General features: G+C 41.7%; 1 protein-coding gene across 3 annotated transcripts in view; it reads right to left on the bottom strand.

Moving 5' to 3' along the window:
• Positions 1 to 506: 506 nt before the first annotated feature.
• The window catches only part of septin12 (septin 12), a 93,577-nt gene continuing 84,588 nt past the window's right edge, over positions 507 to 9,495 (bottom strand). For 2 of the 3 annotated variants that reach the window (XM_028599596.1, XM_028599597.1), the window contains exons 5-10: positions 8,488 to 8,625; positions 5,447 to 5,564; positions 5,197 to 5,292; positions 2,759 to 2,855; positions 1,085 to 1,136; positions 512 to 783 (exon numbers count right to left, since the gene is read on the bottom strand). In XM_028599596.1, coding sequence (XP_028455397.1) covers positions 618 to 783; positions 1,085 to 1,136; positions 2,759 to 2,855; positions 5,197 to 5,292; positions 5,447 to 5,564; positions 8,488 to 8,625 — 667 coding nt within the window. In that variant the 3' untranslated portion in view covers positions 512 to 617. Of the gene's footprint in view, positions 784 to 1,084; positions 1,137 to 2,758; positions 2,856 to 5,196; positions 5,293 to 5,446; positions 5,565 to 8,487; positions 8,626 to 9,495 lie in introns of all 3 variants that reach the window. The other variant, XM_028599595.1, reaches the window with a different exon arrangement.

The raw sequence follows: 9,495 nt of genomic DNA, 5'->3' as shown, positions 1-9,495 counted from the left end.
GTTTATGTTGTTTTGGCACTTTAATGTGAAACCTTTAACCAGCATCTTCAATTCTCCCCTCAGGATCAAATTGGAACACATTTGACATTAGACCTGAAGAATGACACACTGCATTGCCAAACATCCGTGTACAGCTGGACCTTCCACCCATATGCTGACACCATGGGCATTAGTGAGGTCCAACACTGGGTGGTAAGGCCTGGACTGTCCACATACTTTTGGCCATATAGTGTACAATTTCTATAGCCAATAACAAGATGCTTAGACATTCTCCCGTCTCCCCTGCCCATGTACAGACATGTCACCACCCTTCCAAAAAATATATATGAGCTCACATTTGTTTCACATTATATCCATATTTGACGCATTTCTTACGTATTGTGAAAACTCAAAGAGAATTTCTCATTTAAAAACAATCCACAAGTTTGTCCCATATGGGAAAAAAAATGCGACAACATTAAAAAATATTAATTTCTCCGTTTCATTTTTTATGTGGGGGCGGGGGGAGGGATAGAAGTAATAAAAATAGCTTTCTTTTTCACATCTCTCGTTCTGATTGGCTGAGGAGCATCAGCGTTCCTGTGGCAGGTGCAGGAGGAAGGCGGCTGACGGAGAGATCAGAGGTGGCTCTCTGATTCGCTTATGTCAGCAGTTCCGTTCTCCAGCGGCCGGGCGGACAGTCCCAGTTCACTGAAGTTCATGTTGCTCTCGTTGAGCCGTCGTACACGGTAGGTCTCATAGTGAATGTTGTGCGTCACGTCTTTCAGGTCCTGCAGGTGGGACCTTTGCAGAAACACAAACGGAAAGATTAGCAACTTGATACATCCGTTTTGCTACTTTCGATTTCATGTCTCTGATTCAGGCCAATATGCAATTCATGAATGTCCCTTTGGACTTGGAGGCTCCTTTTTTACTGTAATAGCATTGTGTTTGAGGTCATGAATATGTATGATGGATCTGTTTAATAATAATGTGTGTAGGTGTGTTGTCCACTTTAATACTGAGTAGCTTTTTATGGTACATTTCCAGTGACTTTTATGGTCACTGGGAATGACCATAAGTATAGCAGCACAGTCAAACTCACCTGATGAGTAGATCTCTCAGGTTGGCAAACTCACAGTGCGCCACATTTTCAACTGTGGGAAGAGAAAAAGATGCCTTCACATACTGTAGATGTAAACTCATTAGAAGAATAATAGGACCTGGTTTTGGACCGATCCGTGTGAAGTTGTATGTCTATTTTAAAATGACCAAGTTCACCAAAATTTCCCATGCAGTTGAGTTAAGACTAAAATGAACTCTCCTCACTTCCAAATACAATACACATTCTTAAATAATAATAATAATAATAATAATAATAATAATAATAATAATAATAATAATCATAATCATAATTCCAAAAAGTCTTTTCATATAACTGAAATTAAATCATGATTTGTTCAGCCAGCTGTCTCTCACTCCTCACCAGCACACTGAAAAAGGGGCGAAGGGCTTCTCTGGAAACACTGTGTGGACCAAGTGGCAACTTCTGGGCCTGAAAAGTGAAGCCAATGTGCCTAAAACTTGCATTGTGTCTCTTTTCCAGCATGGGCTTAGCAATGCTAACCACAGCCCTGTGTCCATTTAAATAGCTGTGTTGTTTTGGTGTTTTGTTCACATTTTGGTCGCCTAAAAATATCTTGTTCAGTGTTTGGTAGCACCATATCAACCAAAGCTAGCAAGCTAGTGCTAGCGTTAGCTGGTAACTTAAGGGAAAAGTCTGTCAAATTTCTGTGTACTGTCGTACATCCATATGAATGGTGCTAGTAGCCAGAGATCCGTGTTTACCGGCTGGCAAAACTCGCTTCAGAAGGGTTGTAAATTGGCAACTATGGCTGCCACCTCTTAGTCGATTAGTTGACTGATCGGTCGTTTTGGTCTTAGTCGACTAAGATTTCTTTAGTCGATTAGTCATTTTTTATGCTTATTCATGCTTAATTACTTATTTCCAAGAAACTTCTGAGCAGATTTATGGTAAACACAAGATGGCAGGATTAATTGTGGAGAAACTCAGTTTTACAGATGGTTAATTAACTACATTTATATTGTGCTTTTCTAGTCTTAACCACCTCTCAAAGCGCACAGCTCTGTCAATTAAATCAACTAATCGATTAGTCGACAAAATCGTATAAGTGTTAGTCGACTAAGAATTTCTTTAGTCGAGGACAGCCCTATTGGCAACATTCACTCTTTAGCGTTTAGCTGAGCTTCGCGCCATTGAACCCATAGAGACGCTGGCTAAGTCGCAGTGTCATCATTCCCAGCTCGGCTCTTGTGTCTAAATATGGTCACTTCTGGGTCCAAAATACCAAGATGGCGGAGGCCAAAATGCAAACTCAAGGCTTCAGAAGGGCAGTCCACAAACCACTGGGTGACATCACTGATGCTACGTCCACTATTTGTACAGTCTATGGTGTGGACGCAAGTCCCTTTCACAAGAAAACAGCATTTTAAAATTGAGATGCCTTAATTTGGACTAAGTAACAGTATGCACACATGTGGCCAGGGGGTGTAAACAGCATATCACTGGAAGAAATATCATTATCACATATAGTTGTGTTGGTCAGAGGCAGCTGCTAACGTCATTGAAGCCTTTGCTGCACCCATTCATCTGCATGGCCAACATTAGATCACAATCTGTATACAGTGGCAACTGTAAGAAGTAAATGTTAATACCAGGAGTGAAGGAGGACACACTGATGTTAAACGGATGCTTTACCTTCAATGATTCCCCACTTTGTTTTACGTCCCAGCACCTTGTTTCCATTCACCTGGTGCTCCTTGTCCGTCCCCACCACAGCAAAGGGAATGCTTTCCTGGACACACAAAATGAGCGTTTTAAGAGTGATTCATTCATTATAACGTGAGAGCTACAGTATCAGCACACTATGAAATAAATGATTGCAGAAGCTAATCCCTGCACAGAAAAAAACTTATGGGTTGACTATTATAATGCAACCGTCACATCATATGAGATCCAAAGGATTTTCTGACTATGGCAGTGATTCTCATTTGAAGTATTTACTCCTAAACATATTTACTCTTCATACCAGTCCACGTAAACATCAAGAGTTTCCAAAAATTATGAACCGCCTGTACGGTATATTGAACTTTATGTCACCCTCCTACTCATTAGGCATAGGCAGCTTTATTTGTATAGAACATTTCAGCAACAAGGCAATTCAAAGTGCTTTACATTGTGTGCAAGTGTGTATGTACCCTAGCGCTGGGCGATAAAACTATCTTGAAACGGGGTCGCGATAAAATTCTGTAGAATGAAGAGTAATTAAAGCTGCGAGCAGCAATGGACGGGCCCTCGCGCCTCTGCGCGCGTCGGGGGTTACCGGCGTACGCCGCTCCTTGCAACCGCGCATTTGCGTGGCACTCAGACGCCGCGAATCGTCAACAATTAAAAGGGAACTCCCCGCCGAGTACAACGATAGCTCACACAAGACTCTACGTCACACGGTTCATTAGATGTGAAAGAGGGCGTGACAAAAGCGCAGGGGGCGGGTCAAACGATCACCAATTAAAAAGGAAGTCTGTGCTGAGTTCAATGATACCTCACACAAGACTCTACCTTAGATGGGTCAGCATTTATTCAAAAGGGCGTGGCTTCAACATAGGGGGTGGGCCAAACCATCACCAATGAAGAAGGAAGTCTCTGCTGAGTTCATTGATACCTCACACAAGGGTCTATCTTGAATCGTTCAAATTTTAAGAAAGGGGGCGGGGCTTAAGCATAGGGGGCGGGTCAAACCATCACCAATGAAGAAAGAAGTCTATGCTGAGTTCAATGATACCTCACACAAGGGTATACCTTAAAAAGTTCAAAGTTTATGAAAGAGGGCGGGGCTTAAGCATAGGAGGCGGGTCAAACCATGACCAATTCAAAACGATGTCTCTCCTGAGTTCAATGACACCTCACACAAGACTCTACCTTAAACGGTTCAAATGTTATGAAAGGGGGCGTGGCCTGAGTATGTGGGCGTGGTCATATTATAGGGGGCGGCTCAGTATCACACGTAGACCACACATTCTGAATTTCATGCAAATCAGATGATGTTTGTCATATAAGGCAGATTTCCTGTTGCCAGCGGGGGGCGCTATGACCAAAAGTCAATTTTGGCCTGTAGGTGTCCTCAGGCCTGGACCCTTGTCAATTGTGAGAAATTTTGGGCAGATACGATAACGTACACTCAAGTTACAACAACTTCTTTGTTCATAGCTAAACACTCAAAATGGCCGCCACGCCACGCCCACACCGTCGACGAAAAGTTTTTCTTTTAATAACTTTTCATCGTTAAGGTGTTGGGATGGTACAGACCAAGTTGGAAGTCCATCGGATGAAATCTCTAGGAGGAGTTCATTAAAGTATAGCACCTTGACTTTTAGGCCTACTTCCCGTTGCCACTATGGGGCGCTATGACTTTAAGTAAATATCGGCCTTTATTTGTCCTCAGGATTGGACTCTTATGAATCGTGAAAAGTTTCGAGGTAATCCGACAACGTACACTCGAGTTACACCCACTTCCTGTTTCGGCGGAGAAACGCACAAAATGGCCGCCCTGCCACGGCCTCGCCCTATGAAGAAAAGTTTTTCTTTTAACAACTTTTCATCTGTAACATCTTAAGATGGCACAGACCGAGTTTGAAGTTGATCGGATGAAATCTCTAGGAGGAGTTCGTTAAAGTACGACGTGGAAATGGCCAAAATCACACTAATTTCGAACTTTGAAATCAAAATGGCGGACTTCCTGTTGGGTTTAGGGTATGGCTCTAATGAAGTTTTTTGTACATCTTGACATGTTACATATGTGTACCAAGTTTTGTGCGTCTACGCACTGCAGGGGCTCAATTTTCTTAACTTTCTAGGGGGCGCTAGCGAGCCATTTTTGTGCACCTATTCCCGAAACCCTTAAAATACGTAAATTTTCACCAGACTAGATGCGGCCGCCAAATTTGGTGAGTTTTTGAATATGTTAAGCCCCTCAAAAAGGCAATTCATTTGACGGGAAAATAATAGAAAGAAAGAAAGAAAAATAATAATAATTCCTTCAGTTTCAATAGGGCCTTCGCCGCTGTCGGCGCTCGGGCCCTAATAAAAGACAAACATCCATTCTTGCAGTGACTAAATGTCAGGAGTGGAGACCTTACCCTGATCCTGTCGTTGAGGATGCGTTCCTCTGGATCATCATCATACTCTTTCTGGGGGTAAACCCGAATCCCATTGGCTGCTAAGTCTTGCCTTATCTGTCAAAGGGGTCAAAGGTTAAACACAGGTCAAACGGGTCAGGTCGATTGGTTTGCACTGCTGTTCTGATCTGAAGATCATCTAGAGAACACGTAAGTGATCTAAAGAACACAAGCTTTAGCTGTGTGTGTGTGTGTGTGTGTGTTCCCTCACCCTCTCTTTGAACTCCTGTCTTTCCTCAATGGTGAGTGTATCGGCTTTGGCAATGACAGGTACGATGCTCACTATCTTTCCCACCCTCTTCATGAACTCAACATCGATGGGGCGTAACCTGGAAACAAAGACAGATGTCTGGTCAGTTTGGACGACAATGGAGGTCTATGGCACAAAATGTCACACCGTAGAAAGTGTAAAGAATTCCGTATTTTAAGTCATGCTGGCGGCATGACACTATTGATGGCAATGTCGGTCTGCCAGGCGGTCTGTCAGACGGATTATCAGACCACTTTGGTCCTGACTGAAATATCTCAACGTGAAATTTGAAACAGTCATCCACGGTTCCAAGAAAGCTGACCTGCAACATGTTACTTCTTTTCAGTGACACTAACACACATTGCGCAAGGCCATTACCCTGCAGACCATCTGTTCAAACGCGATTGCTGCTCTGTAGGTATGAATGAGCGTAAACACAGTGATTGCACACGGTTGTCTCCTATTCAGCAATGACACATGGCTACTTATAGAAGGGATGTGTCACAGAGTAAATGAAAGTATGCAAACACAGTTATTGTGAGGAATGTAATGCAAGCCATCTAAGACAAGCAACAGCCTGTGGCCGGTTAGCTCAGTTGGTAGAGCAGGCGCACATATGTAGAGGTTTATTCCTCGACGCAGAAGGTCCAGGGTTCGAGTCCGACCTGTGGCGGTTTCCTGCATGTCTTCCCCCCTCTTTCTTCCCTTTTAATATATGAGCTGTCCTATCCATTAAAAGGCAGAAATGCCCCCCAAAAAACCACCCAAAAAGATCAGCAATGGCCTGATCACGTACAGTGCTATGTGTCTAGCATTAAGGTAGTATTACAGTATCAACAGGGGAAATCCCGTACTCAACTATAAACAAAAACCAAGGTTATAGATATCTACAAAGAGACTCCTGTTACATCATCGACTATGAATCCATCTTTATTCCTTTTGACCAAATTAGGATTGTATGGCTCTAGTGACTGATAACCTGAACTACAGGTCTAAAGCAGCAGGGGAATATGATATCATATCATATGGTTTTCTTTTTGGTATTATTTTGCTCATTGCTCACCACCTAATGTCATTCTTTCTATTTTATCTGTCTGCACATCAAGAACACTTAAAGCCATTAAGACTCAAACTCAGGGGCTTAGCCAGACGTTGTAAACATTTAGGGCTCCGCCCAAATTTAGGGGGGGGCCTGGGGGCATAATCCCCTGTGGAGATTTTTTTTCTCCCATTTATGGCAGCATATGCACTATTCTTTAAGCTATATGAGATAATACTGGATAATGCCTAAAACATCCTTTTTTGTATCTAATTGTTCTCCAACTTTGTCATTCTGAAACCAGAACACAACCACTGTTGAGAATGACTTTTTTTCTCTCACTTCTGCCATCTAGGAAGAGGCAAAAATGGTCTGATGTTATTTTTATTTTTTTTAAGTTAGGCAACACAACATAGGGTAGGAATTTGGCGTAAACAGCATTACTAATCTTAAAAACAATTTTTATTATACTCTGCCGCAGTCAAGTTCACGAAATGAATTGCGATATTTCCCTCATTAATAGAACTTTTGCTGTATTGATTTACCGGTCCAATGAAAGAAACTGAGGGGAAATGAAACAAAGTTAAAGCCATTTTTATACCCTGAAAGATACGTTGCTTTTGAGATAAACATTGGGGGCTGGAGCCCCCAGAAGCCCCCGCCCCACTCCGCCCCTGATCAAACTCCAGACAGTAAACAGTATCGCCAGATACCAAAAATGAGTTTAAATAACTTAAGTGCTGTGATCAATTTATAATTCAACATCGTTTGTAAATGAAATTTGACTGAGACTATAAAGTGCAGTGGTGGAAGAAGTATTCAGATACTTTACTTAAGTAAAAAGTACTAATACCACACTGTCAAAATACTTTACGTTACAAGTAAAAGTCCTGCTTTGAAAATGTTTTCTTAAGTAAAGTTTAAGTATCATCAGGAAAATGTACTTAAAGTTTTCAAGTAAAAGTACTCAATGCAGAACTCTCCTCCCATTGTAGAAAGTGTAAAGGATCCAAACAGTTGTGTGTTTAATGGTCTAATCATTTCAGCTGGACTTGTAGGCCGTTATATTGTTGGCTAGTTTCATTTATAATAAAAACATCAGATATTATAAACTACATATGTTTTGTGTGCAGAAATCTTAATGTGTAAAGTAACTAGTAACTAAAGCTGTCAGATTAAAGCTGTAGTGCGTAGTTTGTCTCGCCCATGAGGAATTCTAAGTAATGACAACAGCAATGTCGGCCCGTCCACATGATACAAGCCTTCCGTGACCACGCGCCCCCACCCCTCCTCCACGCAGTTGCTAGTAACCAAGGAGGACACGGAGGATTAAAAAAACATGACGGACTCTTCAGAAGAGGTCATTATCTTCATTCGAGCTTGTGCGCGGGAAAGTCACTAGACGCCACGATCTTCTGAACATAGTCCTACTGAGAGATCCAGAGAGAGTTGTGTGGAGCTGATAGTCTTAATTAGCTTTGTAGCAACTCATTTGGCCACGGCTTGAATGTAACGGGCGTTCATTAATATCAAAACGTTAGGCACTAAAGCTTTCTTGTAGTGGAGTAAAAAGTACAATATTTCTCTCTAAAATGTAGCAGAGTAGAAGCAGAAAAAGGAAAAGACTCAAGTAAAGTACAAGTACCCCAACATTTGTTCTTAAGTACAGTACTGGAGTAAATGTACTTAAGTTACATTTACATTTCTCCAAATGATTTGTGTATGCGACCGGAAGATGTCTGTTAAATAGGTCCGTGGTGTCTTGTAATCCCATGGAATGGGTCAAGTGTTAGGCATGACACGGAAAGGAAATAAAACTAAACTAAAAAACTAAAAACTACATTCCATCACTGATAAATTGCAACATTTCTGAAATTTCTTTTTTTGTTGGAAAGAAACAAACAGAACTCCTTGTGTTAGTGCAGAGGCGTGATGCTGAAGCCAGCAGTGACAGCGTGCTGACCTGTGTCCAGTGGCGGGGAGGAAGTAGATGCAGCAGTGGACTCTGCTGTCAGGTATTCTCCTCTTGCGGTTGATGTGCAGCTCCTCTCTCAGGTATTTCTCATACTGCTCATTGATGTGCTTCACAATGGGCTCCCAGCTGCAAAGAGGAGCAGCAGAGAGTGACTGGAATATTCTGCTCATTTCTTTAAAAAAGGACAAGGTTGGAATTATTCTAGATTTTTCTTAGTGTTAACCAATCCCATGACCAAAACCAACAATCTGTATAATGGCCCTGTCTGTGGCCCCAAGTCACTATTAGTTAAAAAATAAAAATTGAAAATATGTATTTCTATTTTAACAAAAGGCTCATCATCAAAGCATCTTTTCTTAGAACAACCGGAAACTATTTTCAGCAGTGGATATGAACACATTTGGTGCTCCATTGAGTATTTCTTGCAGCAGGACGATGTGTGATTGAGTCAAAATACACTCTGTGTGTGTGTGTGTGTGTGTGTGTGTGTGTGTGTGTGTGTGTGTGTGTGTGTGTGTGTGTGTGTGTGTGTGTGTGTGTGGTAATGAAGGAACCCAGTGTAATCGTGTGGCTAAATGTTCATTTTGTACTCCGGCACATTGGATTTAAAATGAAATGCTGACTCTGAGGTTAGAAGGGACCTACTGTATTAGGCTTTTTCCATATTTTCTGTCATACTTAGAATGTTACCATGTCGTTCATTTATGATGTTCATATTAATCGTGGCCAAAGCTTCAAATAATGGGGTAAAAAACATTTGTGAAAGCAATTCCTGTAAGCAAAAACAGACCGTTCCAGACTGTTCTGAACACTGGTTTACATACACGTTTTTTTCCTGCTTTCGGTTCCAGGTGACGTCAGTTTTTTTTTTTTTTTTTTTTTTTTTTTTACACGGTCATCTGCTCCAGGCACGTTACTGCAGCGTTTACATTACAGACACTGCTACGTGTAGCTACATGCTAACACAAGGGAAACCTGTATTCTTGGCTGCCGATG

Source organism: Perca flavescens, chromosome 15 (assembly GCF_004354835.1).
Source record: "Perca flavescens isolate YP-PL-M2 chromosome 15, PFLA_1.0, whole genome shotgun sequence".
In the NCBI taxonomy this organism is placed as follows: domain Eukaryota; kingdom Metazoa; phylum Chordata; class Actinopteri; order Perciformes; family Percidae; genus Perca; species Perca flavescens.
This window is presented reverse-complemented; position numbering and strand designations above follow the sequence as displayed.